Genomic DNA, 18,986 nt, shown 5'->3' with positions numbered 1-18,986 from the left:
AAGACAGAGCCACTCCACCCCAAAAGAGAGATGGACTAAACTCTGGTGGTCCCTCACAAACAGAGATCCAGATATGCCTACATTTCCACCAGCACTCCAGGTGAGGCAGTATGCAAGCAGACCTTTGGACCTGACACTCTGGCTTCCTAAGTCCTCATCAATATGGTGCCTGTCTTAAGTAGCATGGAGATCTCAGCATCCTTAGTGGAGTCAGTGTGGTCCTCATCAGAGAAATCAACCTCCCTTCTTATCTGTAGTTACCTCCTACTAGGATTGCCCTAGGCTGGGATAAGAGTTCATATTCCAGAGAGCACATATGGTGCTCTGTCACTCCAATCCCTATGTGACATAAGCTGGGTTTCTCTGGAAGTCAAGCTAAGAGGTCATGGTAAGTCTAGGACTTCCTACCCAGGTAAGTCCCCATCTTCTTATCATCTAACAACATGTGACAGTACATTGTTAATGAGTCATTTTAGCCACACAGACTTCCACTTTCAGAAGCAAACTGTCCCCAGAATTCTCACTTCTACACAAACCCCAAACTTCCTTCAGCCTTGGGTACTAACACACACACACACACACATACATACATGCACACAACTGTTTCATGCATGGTAAAATACTTTATTTTTTAAAAATGTATCTTAAAAAATCAAGCCAAATATGTTATCTTTATCCAGAAGTTTGGGCATGCCATAGATTATAAACTAAATTTACTTTTTCAAAATTTATGTAAAAGCTAACACACACACACAAGAAATGTCCCCACTTTCAGACAACCAGTAGGAAAAGTTTCTCCAAGTGCTGTGGGTATGTCACAAGTAATAGCCCTATTTGAACAAATAAAAAGCTACTATATTTCTGCTCAGAAAACTGAACAGAAATCATGAGGAAGAAAGCCAACAAGAAGTGCTAGTTTAAGGCTTGAAAAAAAAAAAGCCTTCCCTACCACAGAATAGAAAACAATAACATTGTATAGCATGTGACAGTTTACAAGTCACTTTCACATCCATATATCATTTGATTATAACAATCCTATTATTATAATCCTGACATTGCAGATGGGAAAATGCAATTTAGCATTTTGCCCTGGTTTATACTTACAAAGTCAGGACAAAATTCCAGGTTTTCTGATTCCAAATCCCTTGAATTTTCTACCACACCAGTATTTCTCAAACTTAATTTTCATTCCACCTCTATGCATTTTTACCAAGTCAACATTTCATCTGTACAATCATTTCCCTATCATTTTCTTTTTTAATTGCCTCACTAAGATATTATATATTAAGGTTGCATATATCTTAAGATACTTTTCCTGTAAATGTCTATCCATAAAAGATAACCGTAAAATTAAAGACAACAAACCAAAATGATATTATTAACATTTAGCTGGATGTTTGCCTGCCAGAAGCTCTGGGTCTGAGATCTGTTCTCTCTTTATGAGAAGAAGAGGAAGATGAAAGAGAAGGAGGAGGAGGAGGAAGGGAGAGAGAAAGTGAGAAAGCAAAAACGCAAAAAGAGAAGATGGAGAAGGAGGAAGAAAAGAAGGAAAGATTACCAAGCCTTTGGTGTTAAAGACATACTATCACAAAGCTGAGTCTTTCTCCTTGAGATAGTCACAAGGATTGAAAAAAAAAATCTGAAAGGGGAAAAATATTGCCTCCCATGGTAATTTGTTGTTATTTAACACCGTGCTCTTGAAGCTTAAGCAGTGCAGCCCACCCTTTGAGAGGCATTGCCTTGAACCATCCTGCACCACGCACAGCGTTAACATGAGAATGTTTTTAAACTATTGAAAAGGGGCTCACAATTCTTAAAGGTCCAATACTGGCTTGGACTGAAATAATGGTCTGTAAGGCTCAGGCAGGTTACTTGCAAATTGAGGAGGGGAAGAGGGACTGTAATGAGGTGTCCCATGATCTTCAAATTCTAATATTTGTAATTCTAGTCTCTATGAAGAGGGAGCTTAAAGAATAGATCATGGAAGCAAAAGCAGGAGGAAAAAGTAGGCAGACACATCTTGGGTAAGAAGAAAAGGTTTTTTTGCATTCTGCTTCTCTTTCATAGGAAAACTACACAAGGACATTTTAAGTCCACGTCTGTTTTTCTTTTCTTTTCTTCTCTTTTCATTTCTTTTCTTTTCCTTCCTTCCTTGAAATATTTTTTCAGAAATACTTTAATGGTAAGCTAATTCATACAGTAAAATAGGTATTAGTTTAAAAAGTAATTAATATGTATGTTAAGATAATGACCCTGGACCTTTATTTAGCACTCAAGTTTTTAAAAAGAAAAAAAAAAGGAAAAGGAATTGGAGATTGGAGAAAAGGAGGAAGCCTCAACATCAAGTATTTCAAAGAAATGGCTTTTTTAAACAGGAAAAGAACGACCCTGAAATTCACCATCTGGTCAATCTAAGTGATATCCTTAGTAACCTAAGGGAGCCAATATAAAATAATAAATTTTTTTAAATACCTCTAATGTAGAACAGCATCCTAAAAGCATTAGAAAATGAAGGCCAAGTGCCTTGCTGGCAGTATTTGCGTGCCAGGGGTAGGAAGAAAGCAAATTACTTGATTCTCAGGAAAGTACTTTATTATAATGCCCTGGATTTCTTCATACAAAAAGCATCACTTCCTCTGTGAAACAAGCATATAAAATCCACCTCAACAAAAAATAAGCAGTTAAAGCAATTAATGGGATTCTGTACAACATGCCTCTATGTCAGACTAAGAAACTTGTTACGTGTTTTTCTTCCTCAAAAAGGAGTTTTTCCCACCACTGACCAGTTGGGTCTCCAGGAGTGACAAAAGAAGCCCTGACAATAGCAGCCATTTGGTAATGAATGCTATCTGACCAAAAAATACTTTTTGTTTGGTATTGTGTCATTTTGCTCTCACTTAGACCAAGAAGAGGCTACAAGCTCAGGAAACTCAGTTTCCAAATTGGAAAATGTTGCAAATACCAATAAGGAATGAACATGCTCTGGAGCAACTGCTCAGCCCAGGCGGGGAGAGGGGTAAACCAGATGGTCTTTTCCATCCCAGATTTCAAAGATCTACAACAGAACCTGGATGAGTAGGAGAAATTCAGATGCAATTTGGAAGCTGCTCTATAAAACAGAATCCCAAACAAAGACATTCAACAAGGCAGAGAAATCTAAGACACAATGAAAATGAATTCTGGGTGAGAGTATAAAGCAATCCAGCTTGAGACTGGGGTGGAGAAATAAAGGTTGTTCCCAAATCATAGCATTTTGGAGGGGAAGGTGCCTCAGAGAGCTGCCAGTCTAGGGCTCACAAATCCAAATACATGCTCACCAAGTCAGAGATCAGAAATGAAGTTAGGTAGAAATAATGGGGACAAGGTTAATTGATGAGTACATAATCTGTCTAAAAACATCCAAATTAAAAAGAAAATTGAAATATGTATGCTGGCCAAATAAAACAGCTCTTCAAGCCAGTTCAGCCTAGGAGTTTCCTGTTTGTGTCCCTGATAATCTAACTCTTCCTAGTTCTACCCTAAGGTAAGCTCTAGCCAGAAGGAAAGAGATCACACCATTTGATGATAAGGACAAAATAGTGAGCATATGTGGCAGAGCCAAAATGGTAGGATTACGTTACACACTGAGATGATGTTAAATAGAAGAAAAATTAAATGATATTAAAGCAAAAATCCTCTGTATGTCTTTGGTTCAGGTACACTAAGTTCACATGAGAACAAATTACCATCTAGTTAAACACAAAGTTACTGAGAACTGGGGAATATGTATGTAGAGAGAAGTTGTACAAAAAAAACAAAACAAAACAAAAAACACCTAAGTAATCAGAAAGTCAGATAGTTAAATCTGTAGTTAAATTTGTCACAATGGCCCTGGATTAGATATGGCAAATGGAGCTCCTGTCTTCCATTTTCCAGGCAGAAAAAGTGGGGTACTTAGAACACTTACAGCTTGTTTTTTAAAATACATTTTTTAAAGTTACATGTTCAAGTTTCTTTCTAGATACTTCTCAAGAGCAAGATAAGAAAAATCCTTTCCATTCCTGGTACTGGTTGATGTACAGTTAAAAAAAAATTGGGTAAGTTTAGGACCTTCTTTTTAAATGAAATTCTAGGAAAAAGATCTCATTGATATGTTAAGTGGTGTGAAGACTTCCCAGGAAATCTATGAAGTGGGGAGAAGGGTGAGGACTTTCTCTCTTGGGATAGCTGGAAGCAGGCCAGACAAAGAACTGGAAATGTTCTTTCCAGGAGCCCCCTCCTGCCAGGCAATGGGACCCTCCTTCCCTGGTTTCTGTGTATCAAAGAAATCACAAATACACACCCTCCTCAGAAGGAGGGAATGCAGTCTGTGCACCGGGCTGGCATCTCTGAAATAAATCTCTCTATAGGTGCTGGGCTAAACCTTCAATATGAGGAAATAATCTTTGAGTTTTATAACAGCATATGCATGATTCTACCCCCACCCCATAAAACTCCCAACACGAACAACCACATCAAATTATTGCTTTTCAGAGGCCAATTCAAAAATGCCCTACTTTATCACAGAAAGAATATTCCTTGTGTATGTGAGTGCTTCCATTATGTCTTATTTGAAGGAGGAAAATGAAATAAAAATCCTATCTGAGATATTTATAGATCTCATAAAACTTGATTCACTCATAAGCTGCTGTAAGCTCAGTCATCAGGTAAGGCAGAAATGGCAGGTGTAGTAACCAGCACTGTATTATGTTATATATGCTTAATTCTGGCTCTTAAAAAAAAATAACCACATGCTGGAAAAACTTAAGAGAAGTAAGTCATAAGTAAGACTGGAGAGAAAGAAAGGGGAATGGGTTGGAAATGTGTATGAACAGGCCAGCCAAATTCCAACATGACACATAGGCCCAGTTTCGGGGGACAATGGGTATTGCTAGTCTTTCCCCAGGTCTAAGTACAAGTGACTTCATAAGAGCTTCCCCTATGGGATGGATAAAAGAATACCATGCCCAATGCCCAGACCTCTCTCTTGCCCTGCTTTCCATCGTTCACCTTCTGTCTTAGATCAGTGATACCATTTAGAAAAAGAGCATTGTGCCACTTTGCAGTGCAACTGAGGAGAGGAAAAATAGTTGAAAATGGAGAAGAAATGAGCATTTGTTAAGTGGATGCTAATTGCCAGACATTGGGCCAGATAGCCAACATGCCTGCCCTTATGTAAGCATTACTAACTCCATTCCACAGATGATAGAATGAGGCCCAGAGATACTGTCTCAAGGTTTCCGCTCTGCCTTATTCCAAAACTTCCATGTAATTTGACTAACACCAAACATTGTGGCCTGAAGGAGATAGAGCATAGTCCAGTCCTTTTATGGATGAGAAAATCAAGTCCCAGGAAGAAAACAGACCAGGGAATTGTTAAAATCCATACAGGTCCATTGGTTGCCAGGCCATGACCTTTAGCTTCTGCCCTGGTGTCTCCTATCTCACCAAGCATCAGTATGAGTGTTAAAATTTCAGAGTGTTGAGCAGACTGCCTGGGTTTGGATCCTGGCCCAACCACTTCCAAGTTGTGTGATTTTAGGCGAGCCATTTAATACCTCCAACCTCAATGTCTCCATCTATAAAATGGAGAAATGCAGAATCTGTATTGTCACAGGGTTGGAGGATTAAATAAAATGCTGCATATAAGGAATTCAAATGAAATCATCTTCAGGGCATATTTGAGATATATTAGATATTATTATAATGCTTATTATGATGATAGGAAGAGTTGTCAAGTGGAAAGAGGGAAGAGGAAAGTGTGTTCCAAGAACACTGGTCTTGCAACACATTTCCTTTGCAGCTACGAAAAGACAACTTGCTTAATCTTCCTCTGCTTCAATTTTCTCACCTCCGAATGGGAAATTCTGTAATATCTACCTGCTCCTTAGTTACAGAAAGAATGTGCTAATGACAAGAGACCATGAGCAAGACACCCGGAGCCCTTCTGAACGAATGCTTAATACAGATGCTTGTTAGACTCTCCCAAGCAAACAGGAAAATCCCCATCACGGAGGAAATGATCTCTTGGTCCATACTAAAAAAAAAAACCAAACAAACAAAAAACAAAACAAAAAACAACAACAAAAAAAAACCCCACAAACCTTGATGTAGAGAGGCAAACGCACAGGTAAGGGCTGCACAATCTCAGAACACAGAAGTGAAGCCAGCGACTCAGTTTGCTGTTTAGCAGCGTGTCAGGTGGCTCACAGGAGAATCAGCCCCACATAGGGCCACCTCGCAGCAGACCCCTTCCCCCACCAGAGGCAGGGCTCTATGGACAGGGTCTATAGTGGCCATCTGAACAAACACCGAAAGCTCAAAAGGTATGGGGTAGGGAGAATCTATTTCCATTCCTTTGTACGCTGACTAAATTTGCCGCCTCTCCAAAAATAAGAGCCAGCACTATGACCGCTCCATTGAATTCCTGCTAACTGAGCTCTGGAAGGTGAGCCTTCGAGCAGGGTCAGGAGCAGGCAGGCACTTCCTTGCGCAGCAACTGCTCTACAGCTAATTGCCGTTTTCACAGCTGGGTTGGGCTTTCCAAAAGGCATCCTTCAACCCTCAGCTCTGAGCTCTTCTCATGATGTTCTTTCTTGCCAACCATACCCCCATCAAAGACAGTTTATAGATAAAAGGATGTAGCTACAGTACATACATTTTTGCAAACATCACAGTGTGAAATCGAGGCATGTCTAAGGCTTCTTTGTGAAGATCGCTGCATGCCACGGTCATTACCACAAGAGCTAAGCCTTCTATGGACAAGGAGGCAGCCTCCTTGCCTGAATGTCCTCAATGGCAATTTTCCACAGTTTATTTTTGCTCCTCTTACGAGAAACATGGGTCCTTTGAAATCCTTTATAAACAGAGTCTACTTCCAAACCGTGAGGTCAGTAAAAAATATGAAGAGCTGCTACCTAATGCCTACCTGGCATCACCCAACAGATGTTCATGCATGCATCCATCCCTTTAAAACCACAGAGCAGGCTGAGGTAAGTGGAAAATCCTGGTCGAGAGCCTGCCGAGAATGAATTATTTGAAGCACGGCATGGCTGCAGTTGAATGTCCAACACCACAAAGGTACCAGAAATGGAATTTGACCAGGTTAAGCAAACCTCTAATGGGTCACAGGAATGTGAGCCAAATGGGACTGCATTTGACACTTTAAGGCAAGGGAAAGCAAAACAAGAAGGATGAAACAACACTTGGGCCATCGCTATTAACCATTGAGTTGGAGGAAGTGCATCCACCAGCACTGTCCTGCTTTATTCTAAACCACTGTTACACTTAGACTCCAAGTTACACTAGAAAGCAGGTATTTCCATATAAGCAGCAGGCATCTGCAACTCTGGTATATCTGATATTAACTCTCCATAGCTTAATGGCTCAAAGCCTTGGCTGCATATTGGAATCACCTGGAAGCTTTAAGAAAGACTGATGCCTGAATTCCACCCAAAGGGATACTGATTTGATTGGTCTGGGGTGCAGCCATGCTTGAAAACCATTGCTGCAGACATAGCCAAATCTTAACTCACCATCATATCATAATCCCTACACATCGACTGAATGTCTACTGTGTGCAAGACTCTCTATGAACCTGAAGGGTTACATACTAAAAGTTGATTATCAAAATTATAACCAAAGCGGGCGCCTGGGTGGCTCAGTTGGTTAGGCAACTGCCTTTAGCTCAGGTCATGATCCTGGAGTCCCGGGATCGAGTCCCGCATTGGGCTTCCTGCTCGGCAGGGAGTCTGCTTCTCCCTCTGACCCTCTTCCCTCTTGTGCTTTCTATCTCTCATTCTCTCTCTCTCTCTCTGAAATAAATAAATAAAATCTTTAAAAAAATTATAACCAAAGCATCAACTCTGCTCTACATCAAACAACCTGACTGGAAAAACAAGTCAACAGGAAAAAAAGACAAGAAAAAGGAAGGAAGGAAGGAAGGGATGTAAAAAGAAAAAGAAGAAAGAAAGGAAAGAAAGGAAAGAAAGGAAAGAAAGGAAAGAAAGGAAAGAAAGGAAAGAAAGGAAAGAAAGGAAGAAAGGAAGAAAGGAAGAAAGGAAGGAAGGAAGGAAGGAAGGAAGGAAGGAAGGAAGGAAGAAAGAAAGAAAGAAAGAAAGAAAGAAAGAAAGAAAGAAAGAAAGAAAGAAAGAAAGAAAGAAAAAGAAAGAAAAGAAAGAAAAGAAAGAAAGAAAGAAAGAAAGAAAGAAAGAAAGAAAGAAAAGAAAGAGAAGCTCTACTACAAAACAAAACTAAAAAGCATCATGAAAAATTAAAAAGTTCTACACAAGAGTGTAGAAATAGTAGCAATTACTAACAGCCAAGAGAAAGGAAAGGAGTTTCCTGGAAGATGTGGCAACCCTCTGAAAGTTAAAGGATGGGTAGAATTTGGACAAACAGAATCAGAGAAGATGGAGGAAGAAGGAAAAAGCTGAAGGAAATGACAGAAATAAAGACCAAAGCAGGAAAAACACAGTGATCCAGTTTGGATGGCACTTACTACACATAAAAGGGGGAAATGTGACAATTACCCAGGCCAAGTGGAACATCCTAGAACATCCTGACTCAGAAGTTTGGTCTCACTCTACATGCAACAGGGAGACATCAAGAGCTTGAAAACATTGTGATGGAGGTAGAAAGTCAGTCCAGGGGTGGTGCCAGGGGCTGCCCTGGGGAATGGCAGAGGGAACAGGAAGGTGAAGGCCATGGTGAAGTAGTACAGGGACCAAATCAGTGGGATTTGCACCTGATTGGATGCAAGGGAAGAGAGGAGCCAAAGATGACTGGGGCTTCAAACATAGATCACAAGAAGAAAGGTCATCTCAATAAAAGAAACCAGGCAGCGAGGAAAAGAGGAAAGACGTTGCTGAGTTCAAGCTTTGGGACACAGTCAGCTGAGGTGATCATGAGCCAACCCCAAAAGCCTTTATTGTCAGTCCCATGTTTTCAATCCATCCCCACTTTGGGGGCCTGAAAGTCAGGAAAATATCTACAGTTGGAGATGTAGGTTACAGCTCTGAGGAAATAAAGAAGTCTCCATTTGGAGAGGAAACTGCAGTTTCTAAGATTGTAGAGATGAAACAGATCAGTGAGATGAGTTCCGAGAGAGAATTCTCACCATCGTAGCTCACCAAGATTGGGTAGAGACAGGCAAAAAATAACCAGGCAAAGGGGTGAAGAGCACCCCACATTTCCCTTCCTTAGGAGGTACGCTGTGGACTTAGGTCCACTTCATCCACCAGCCCCAAAAGAACATTTTGAAAAGCACATAGAAGTTGACTTTCTTCCCAACTGCTTATCTCATTATGTAGTATTTTTTTGGTTTAAATTTGTAAAACATTACAACCTCACTGCCCATCCAGCCTGCTCTAGTAATTTTTAAAAACTTCAAAAAATTTTTTCCTGAATTGGCACATGATTGCTGTTACCGTTTTTGTGTGGCCCCTTTGTTGGCAAGGTGTCAGAGAAAAAGCCATTTCACATTGGATGCTTTCTACATAAAACCCCAGTTATATTGTTCATCCCAACCCCCTACTGTATACATTACACATCCTCCTTACTCCCACTCCACCTGTTATCATTGAAGTGACAGACCTTTTTAAAATAAAACTAAAGTTGTAATTGGGGGCTTTTGTTTGTTTTTTTCTTTCCAGGACAGTGTACGTTTTCCAGGTTATCACACATTATTATAAAAGTGGAAAATGGATTCAGTCATACTCATAAGCCTTTACCAAGATATTCAATGGCTTGGTTTAAGCCCCAGACAATTCCAAGATCCCATGTACTAGTAGTGTTCTAAGTAAAAAAGGGGATTTTCTTGTTCCCTTTAAGGGGAGGGAGGGAAAGAGAGAGGAAGTAAGAATGAGAAGTGACTCAAAGTATACTCAGACAGTGTAACCAAAAGCAAGCAAACTGATGTGGGCATCCAAAAAGGGTCCTGAGTCCTGGAAGGACCGTCAGTGTTAACAACAGCTATATGGCCTTGGAGGGTTCAATGTCTCATCTGCTTTAACAACCACTTGGACCAACACTAGCGTTTTAGAACTGAAGAAACCAAGACCCTTTTCAGGATTTGAAATTCCGAGATTCTATGTTCTTAGGTTTAGTACAAGGCCTGGGGCCTGACTTTCAATATGACCCTCAGGAAATGTCAATAAACCCATATTCAGAACTAGATATCACATGTGGCTCTACAGTCATTATTTTAATTACTTCTAATCATTTCCGAATGACATGGATGCTGTTTCCTGGCCATTAGGGACATGTGTATTCACACTGTATATTCATCTGCCCTAAAAGGGCCACCAGCCCCAACATGCCATCAGCTAAAAGAGCAACAGGACTTAGTAAATCTCAAGCATGTTTTATAAACAAGGTTGTGGCCAAGTGGGTAAATACAGACAGGCACAGGTAAGTATTCGAAAACTCACAGGACTTAAAATTTCTTTTCTTGGCAATTATATTCTGATTCTGTATCACTTAATTTTGAACGTGCTTCCTCTCCCCTACTGGAGTCAAGCTTACAGGGCAGAATCTATACCTGCATCTCCCATAGAGTATTTTTGCACATAACTACAATTAAGGAATGAAGGATTTACTGTTAAGTATTTTCCATATTTCAACATAAACAAAGGAAATCTCACAAGGTGTGACCAACGGCCCCCACCAGCCCAATCAGGTATGGTATCACTATGAAATCAGAAGTCATTCACACCTTAAGCAGGCTGACACTAGGTCCATATGCCACAGCTGCTACTGACCCTTGGCTGTAATATCAATCGACCACAAGTGTGGTGGGTAGGGCTGCTAGAAGCTGCTCTAATGGAGGGAGAAATGGACACAATACACTTAGCAGGACACTTAGCAAGTTCTCTGTCACACCAAAATGCCAAGTGAGGAAAACAGAAAGGACTCAAGGCAGTAGAAATCATTCTCCAAATCAGAGCTGCAGATAAAGACAATCAAGATCATGACCATTTTTAGGTAAAAGCATGTGCTGGTAGTGGCAACGCTTCATTTACTTTGGGAACTCTTAAACTAAATCGAAAAAGGCTGGCTTTTCAGGTGGATGCTCTAGGGTGAGCACACAACGGACCGGGGTGGAGGAGTGTCTCTGAGCCTGCCCAGGTTACATGTAACATTACAGATGAGACACTGTAAACTGTTCCATTGACTTTAAACCATTGGTAGTTGTAGAACTTCCTAATCACTGTATTTGGGAAGATTCAGCAGTTTGAGTTAAAACGTTTCTACTTGTTTGTGCTAAGTAAGCATTCAGATGATTCAGGAAAACAAAGGGTTTTATTTGTAGAGAGACTAACTCTCTGCCCCTCACTCTTCTGGCACTACTCAGGTTAAACTGGGGAGCTGTCCTAAACTTTCAGCAAATCCCAATTCCAACATACATGCTCACTGATGTACTGAGTGAACCAGAATCACAGAGACGTTCTCTGCACTGGCCAGTCATAGGGTCCAGCATAGGGGAGGAAGAGAAAAAAAAAAAAAAACCCTGGCACACTACTACAAACTGCAGAGATAGGGGGCATCAGCTTTTCCATCAACACGAGCCAGTGGGGGCTGGCCAGAGTAAACTGTACCCTTCTTTGCTCAATGGGCACGGAGTGATTCAAGAAGACTGCAATGCCTTCTTGTACTCAAAAAGTTAAAATCAGGAATCCTCTGAAGGGAGAAGAATCTGAAGATTTATAAGAGCGGCTACTAAAAGCCCCATTAGGACCCTCTCTAAACTCTTCCCATTTAAGCGGAGAGGCAAATAGCCCCCACTGGTATTTATATTTAGAATGGGCTGGAAGAGAGGAAGAGCCCACATCGGAGCACTGAAGGTCTCTGACATACCCATAACATAAATCATTTCAGGGTGAGGCTGTCACTGTGCATCTTCTGCTCTGCCCTTTAAATGGATTGGACCCCAACATCACATTCTCCTCAGGGTAGGGAGTGGGGGGGGGTGGGAGTTTCATGGAGAACAAAGAAGTCACCACTTCCTTTATCCCCCCACAAAAGACAGATGTAGTAAAAATATCTGCAGAGTAACATTCACTCACTTTAAAATACCGAACTGCAAACAGGTAGACGGAATGATGATGTTTGTGAGCCCCTAAATCTACAAAAAGATGTATCTGTTAAAAAGAACATGGAAACGAGTCTATTAAAGAAAGGCTAAGTGTGTGATTGATTGCACTCACATGTGCTCTCATTTGTAAAGCTACATTTATTTAGTGATTGCATCTTTATATAGAAAATCTGAATAACGGGACAGTTTTTTTTTCATCTACCAAGTCATTGTTTCAAATTAAAAAAAAAAGATTTATGGTACCTGAAGAGCACACAAATAACATACAAAAAAAAAAAAAAAAAAAGCCAGCTATTTTATCCTTTCAGTGTGGTTAGCAAGGCTCCTTTGTGTCTACAAATTTCCCTGGGTGGTGCTGTTGCCAAGAAATTCTAATTCATGACAAGGTTTTCTGCAAATTGGGGACAGAGGCAAACCTGCAGATGCAGGGACCCTACAGTTTGCTTTGTCTTTCTGGCTGAGACAGCACCTGGCTGCTCAGACCTATAGAAGGCAGTGCAAAGGCAAGGTGACCATAAAGAGGAAGAAGCAATGTAGCTCACAGAACAAATCCCATCCCTTGTGTCATGAGGCTGTTCTTGGAAGGCAACCATTTTTGTAGGTTGTCCCCTAGAGATGCCTCATATCAAAGGCCCTTGTAAAAAGCGTTCCAGGGTGCCTGAAACCAAGATGAAATTGCAGTGTTATGGGGACACTTTAGTTCGTACAGTAGCCAAGTATGCCATTAGTTTAAAACAATGGGGGAATGGGGGAGGAGGGAGGAATGTTCTATGATTTATTTATTTGTTTCCAGTAGCAGTGGAAAATTTTCTCTGAGCAAAAAGGAGGCCTGAAACTGACCCCATCTGCCAATTATGAATCAGCATTAACAACAAGCATAATTCCGTAGGAGTTTTCAAGTAAACATACCATGCTCCTCAATGGCATGAAGCAAAGCTGAGTGCAAATAAGACTCAGAACTTCATTACTTGACCTGCACTCATGAAAAGAACAGACTAGGTATACAAAATCTATCCAAATTCTAAAAGTCTTTGTAGCTTCTTGGAGAAAAATAACCAAGGGTATCATATCAAATCCTTTTTATTTTCCAAGTCAGCAGTGGGTCCAGAAAAATCACAATTTCTACTGGCAACAAAACTCATGAATGTGTTTCCCTTTATCCATCATCAAGTGGCACCCTATAAACTACTCCAGCTTTTGTCCTACCTTTGACTTTTTCCTACTTTTGCTCAGACAGCTCTTGGAAAATTTCCTGCAAGTTTCCGAAGAACTTAAGGCTGGTAGCCTTAAGAGTTGTGCGTCAGCTGAATTTCATAAAATAATAGACCACATAAGCACAGTGTAATTTACAGTTATATGACAGGCAGAGATGATGTTACTTTGGCCAAGTGCTTAAGTATGCAGTCAGAGCCCAGGAATGGAGAGCTGTTAATGTAAGATGTCCATCTGGATTTTAAAATTACATCGGCAATGGTTTTCAGAGTTGGAGCTGTATGTCGTGAAAGACGTCACTGCCTGAAAGCCCAATGTCAAAATGACGACCCCCGTGACAGGAGGACCATCCCAAGCTCACTGTTACACAGGACAATTACCCCAGGCCACAGTTTAAAATAAAATCCCCAAAGAGTCCATCCTTAATTTTCAAATGCACAGATGTTCTTGGGTTTATCATCCAAGCCACTCTTTCTCTACAAACCAAATCAGATTATGGGAATCTCTGTATTTTGCTCATCTCCTCAAGGCCAGGTACACTGTTCACTTTCAGAGAACATCTAATAATTGCTCCTCATCTGACCTCTAAAATCTGATTACCCCAGAGCATCAGGAAACTTCCTCCTATCTGGGGGTTCTTTGTAGCAATCTTCTTAAGCCATTTTGAGCAAAGGAGTCTCAAAATTTCACCATCTGATGGTTGATTTGGTCCTGTCAGTTGCATATAACCATCCCCCTTCCTTACACTCAGAAGCGGCGGGGGGGGGGGGGGGCGGGGGGGGAGGAAGGAAGAGATGGAGGTTGGAGGTTTTGTCATCAACATGAACTTAGAGTCTCAGTCACCTTTCAAGAGCGCAGTTGTGACTACAGAGCCCGGAGCAGAAAGCTCCTTAGAGTGATATCTTATTTAGGAGTGCTTCCCCACAACTTATGTTTCAGTGTGGACTGTGAGCATGCCTCTCAAATAGCTTGGCAAAGGGTTTTAAGGTAAGAGTAGTTGCCAGTTGGGGAGGGTGAAGGCAAGAAGTAAGGAGGGAGGTGTGGGCAAGTGGGGGCTGAGATTCCTTGGCCTGCAGATAGAAACTAAGCTAGAGGTTCTTTGATGGAGGCAAGTAGAGAGGAGGAGGGGAAAGGAAAAGCACAGGAGGCTTCAGAGGAAACAATAGATCTAATACATCCCTAATTATCAAACCAGTGATGTTTCTTCACAGATCCAGACTCTCTGGATGGTCTAACCAGATCTAGAAAAGCAGGTTTCCTCTGGAGAGGCCTTCCCCAAAAGCAGGCTTTACTACTGTGAAAACTTGAACCAAAACAAAGTTGTGTGATTCATCAGGAGGGAACGCTGTAACAAATAAAGCCAACTTTCTTCCCTCCAACACTGTTTAACAGTTAGTCACAAACAAGGGCTGCCTTGGGCAGGCTGACTAAATCAACAGATTCCCTACCCTAACCTGTCTAGACAGTTGTTAATACGCAACCAGTTTGACACCAGTGGGCTGACAATGTGAAATGAAAGCTATTTCAGAAAATGAAATTCTAGCAACATTTTGGCTTCATTAGCATGTGAAATAAAGGAAGGAAAAGATCTAGTGAGACCCTTCATGAGACAGTCTCATTAGGGATGGGGAAAGGATGCACTGAAGAAATGCCTTGCACTAAGAATGCATGAACTATGTGTGCACTCAGAGACAAAGTCGAGGGTCTCTGCCAGCATCCTTGGGCAGCAACGGATGGTGGCCACACAGACAGCAGAGGCCAGCACCTGGAGGAAAACTCACCGCCTCTAATCAGGGAAGAAGAGCAACTAGTAACAAAGGTACAGTCAGAGGATCAGCTTTGCCACTCTGCTCCCTATACCCAAAGCCAAACCTCACTCGCTAAAGCAGCAACAACTGTTACATCCCAGCCTCAAGCTGGCAAATCCCGCTTTGGATCCTGGCAGAAGAAATTCAGCCGTTCATTAGCCTTAACAAGCTGCTGTCACTGAGCGAAGTTACATGAGCAGCCACACACCAAGCCTCTCGCAGTCCTCCCCAAGGGCAGGCTGGTTTCTTCAAGACGGACTGTGCGAGTTCACACTTCTGATGTGCAAATCCGGACTGTCTTCTTGGACGTTCCATGGTGCACACTGGAGTATTTTTTAAAGAATACCCATACCCCCCTGCCCCCCACCCACCATCTTTCCTGCAGTGTGTCCCTTCAGCAGTTCCTAACCCTTGCTGAGAAAACGACTGTTTCCGCAGCAGATCTAGCACTTTCCACTGACCAGCACTTTCTTTATTCCACTTCATAAAGCCCACTGAACTTGCCACCAGACCCACTTTGCCCTCAGTGGGACGCCTAGCCAACTTGGCATCAGTGCCCTTCAGCATCATAGGAGTTTCTTAACTAGTCCTCTAAGACAAAGTCAGAGGCATGGAAGCACACACCACCCTTTGTCAGAGGCTGTGTGCCTTCTAACCAGGGAGGGACCCCAAACAAAAAAGAGAAACACGGACACATATAGAGGCATTGCACTGGGGAAATCTACAATGGCTGGTCAGCGTTAGATAGATACATCTTTCCCTTCCTCCTCCTAGATATCCTTGAGTATCTTTTGTCACTGGGCTCCTCTCCCTTCTGCCCACCTTCTCATCTCAAAATCAAGTTTCTATCTTTTATTGTCACTCGCTAGTTACTGAGAAAACACTCCGCTATGCTCCTACCTCCTGACCCCCATCTGACGGTCTTCAGCACCAGCTGAAAGAACTGAACCTGATTTAAGGTACCAAGTAGGTAGAGCTCGGGCATGTAGGGACGCAGTATCCTGTCATCAATAGCTCATAAAGCCCCAAACCACCTTCCCACCCGGTTCCCCCGAACCCCAGAAGTTACGCAGGTCTGTGCTGGGGACAGTGAGCCCGACAACGTGTGCGCAAGGATGTGTGTTGGTGACTGAAACGCAGGCAGCTCAGACCGGCTGCTCAGCTCAGCACACTAAGGGGTTAGAGGGTGGGTGGAGAGGTAAGCGCAGATGACTGTTTCCGAAAACATTTTAAACAACAAACAGCCAAAAAAAGGGGGGGGGAATAAGACAAACAAACAAAAAATTCAACCCCAAGCCCACACCAACGCAGCCCCTGCGTCTCCGCCGCCACCACACGATTTACACAAGTAATTTAAATCATTCACCTGCTGCCAGGTCTCCTCCAGGGATGGCAAAGCTGAGAAGTAGCCGGTGTCGTGGACAAGTTGTAGCTCCTGGAATATACTATAACTAGCCAACACGTCCATGCTGCTGCTGCCGGGCAAAACGGGAGGAGAAACCCTCCCCCGAACACAGTTGGGTCTGTTTGTTTGTCAGTCTGTCTGGCTCACCCCCCAAGAAGGCAGACATCCAGTGGCCCTTTTGTTTTGTTTTGTTTTTTTCAGTCAACTAAAAAGGAAAAAAAAAATCAATGCAGGAGAGAGGAAGAGAGGAGGTGAGAGAGGAGAGAGTGAGTGGGGTGGATGGAGAGAGGCATCCAGCATGTACAAGTGCAGACGGCTGCCAGGAAAAGGGGACTTCTCCACGGGAGTAACAATTCCCTTCCAGGGCTCTAATCACTCCAGCTCGTGGATCAGGAAGGGGGATGCAAACTCACTGACACGAAGCTGCCATCTATTTCTGCAGCGCTGTTCGCTCCTAATGCAATCTTTGCTCTTTATTTTGGGAGGTTGCATTTTTTTTTTCTCGCGATCGCTTCTCTCCCCCCTTCCCTTCCCTCCCCACCCCCCACCCCATCCTTGCTAGTTTGTAGTCTCTCCCCCCCTCCTTTTCTCCTCCTCCTGCTCTTCCCCCTCCCCAAACACCCCCCTCGGCCCCGCTCTCCGCGCAGCCGTGGGATCTCGGAGGAGGGCGTCCATTAGGCCGCGTGTGACCATGTAAGGTAAACAGGGGGCTCATGAAGTCACTGAGGACCAATGGGGAGCGCGGAGCGGGGCCCGGGGCGGGGCTTGGCTCTGGCGGCGAGCGCGGATTGGCAGACTGCGGATCTCCCTGCTGCCTTACAAGGCGGTGCGAGGCGAGCTATTTTTAGAGGGCTATATAAGGGGGCTGAGGCGGCTGCGCGGCGGCCGGGGAGCGCGAGCGCGAGGGACGGGGAGGGCCGCGGCGACACTCACACCGGCTCCTGGGACGCCGAGGTGGCCGGGCTTGGGCCGAGCGCCGGCCTCCGACCCTCACTCCGCTGCCTGGCGGAGCCCCGGGCGCCCGGAGCCTGCGCCTCTCGGAGGGGCGGGGTCGCGTGTCGCCGTCCTGGCGGTGACGCGGCCGGTCTGGAGGTGAAAGTCCAGACTGCGGGGTTAGGATGCCTCCTGGAGGAGGAGCGGGGCGGGAGCCCGGCGGAGCCGCCGTCGGGGGTGGGGGAGGAGGCACTGACACTTCCCACTCTGCCTCGCTCCAGGGCCCGGGGGTGGAGAGCCGGGAGGGAGAGGCGGGCAAGGAGGGCCTCACTTACTAAGAAATAAACCGAGAAAAAAAGAAAAACGCACCAAAAGCCCCTTCACAAAATGCCCACAGGCTGCCAGGGCGCAGGAAGAAGCGCCCGAGGAGGAAGTGGCACACAATGGAACCGAACAAAGGGGAGCGGCGCCGAGAGAGCGACCTGCGCCCGCCCCCCCCCCTCCGCGCGCGGCGCGCAGTCCCCGCCCCGCCAGCGCCCGAGTGCGCGCCACCACCCGCCAGCCCTGCGCTGGAACCCCGCGCGGGGGGCCGCCCCGGGAGGCAGTCTCCCAGTTAGAGTTGATCGGAAAGGGACGTTTCGCTGGAGTGTGAGTCGGAGAGAATAGAAGACGCCCGGGTAGACGCGGGGCGCCGGCAGAAGCCGGCAGGTTACTGGGGAGGGAGGGGGGCTCAAACCTGAGGCTCCCCAAGTGGCTTCGGGAGAAGTGTCTGCCGAGCTGCGGTGGTGAGAGGCGGAACCGGATCGGACTCTGGAGCTGACTCTGGAGCTGGCATATAGAAATACATAGATAACTTATCTCTTATATGAAAACCCTGCACAACGCACTTTTTTTTTTTTTTTTAGGGTCGACCAGTTGTTTGCTTGACCTTATGTGGTTAGTGTCATTCAAGTTTCCCCAAAACGCTCTGTGAGCTGAGCTTACATTTTTGGAATGACTGCAGAATTCGGTACTTACTCAGATGAGAAACTTAATTCTACCCGTAATGAAAGAAACACATCGACCTTAATCGCCCTTCTCAGCTTTCCCTCCTTCTGAGTATGTGGGATTCCATATCATAATATTTGCAAAATTCTGCTTTATAGAACAAGCACAATTCGAAATCAGTACTTGCCAGGGGAAATTAAAAAGGAATTACTGGGTTTGAGGAAAGTCTAGTTTATTTACTTTGTGATGTCTGGAATTCTGATGGTCAGATCTACAACATCCATTGTAGGAATCTAACTGGCATATTTGCTGGAGTTTATGTGCATGGGATGTGCAAAGATGTTAGTGCATCTAATACGTAAAGGCGTTTGTGGTGCTAGGGGATAAATGGTATAAAAAGGTTAAATGTCATACATGAATAAGGTGATATCATGCTGGCACACATATGTGTTAGCACCAGTATGAGAAGGCTTCTCTTTGAAAGGCCAGATGGGCCTTTCCCAGAAGTAGAAAACCACTTAGAACCATC

General features: G+C 43.8%; 2 protein-coding genes across 3 annotated transcripts in view; one reads left to right on the top strand and one right to left on the bottom strand.

Annotated features, from left to right (window-relative positions):
- The window catches only part of KLF7 (KLF transcription factor 7), a 91,080-nt gene extending 74,027 nt beyond the window's left edge, over positions 1 to 17,053 (bottom strand). For both annotated transcript variants that reach the window (XM_028112202.2, XM_028112203.2), the window contains exon 1: positions 16,499 to 17,053. In XM_028112202.2, coding sequence (XP_027968003.1) covers positions 16,499 to 16,600 — 102 coding nt within the window. In that variant the 5' untranslated portion in view covers positions 16,601 to 17,053. The remainder of the gene's footprint in view (positions 1 to 16,498) is intronic.
- Positions 17,054 to 17,269: 216 nt separating this feature from the next.
- LOC148164678 (uncharacterized) lies at positions 17,270 to 18,122 on the top strand. Its single transcript, XM_088021954.1, has 2 exons — positions 17,270 to 17,707; positions 17,868 to 18,122. Exons 1-2 carry the CDS (start codon positions 17,270 to 17,272, stop codon positions 18,120 to 18,122), a joined length of 693 nt encoding a protein of 230 aa, XP_087878080.1.
- The last annotated feature ends 864 nt before the right edge of the window (positions 18,123 to 18,986 follow it).

This window comes from Eumetopias jubatus, unplaced genomic scaffold (assembly GCF_037043125.1).
Source record: "Eumetopias jubatus isolate StellerSeaLion01/CBP00866 unplaced genomic scaffold, mEumJub1_p1.0 scaffold_3, whole genome shotgun sequence".
Classification (NCBI taxonomy): domain Eukaryota; kingdom Metazoa; phylum Chordata; class Mammalia; order Carnivora; family Otariidae; genus Eumetopias; species Eumetopias jubatus.
The sequence above is the reverse complement of the archived record's forward strand: the minus strand, read 5'-3'. Positions and strand labels throughout refer to the sequence as shown.

Coding starts and splice junctions, on each gene's coding strand:
- LOC148164678 (XM_088021954.1), top strand. CDS start 17,270: ATGGGGAGCGCGGAGCGGGGCCCGGGGCGGGGCTTGGCTCTGGCGGCG. Junction 17,708..17,867: donor CGGCGGAGCCGCCGTCGGGG/GTGGGGGAGGAG, acceptor AAATGCCCACAG/GCTGCCAGGGCGCAGGAAGA.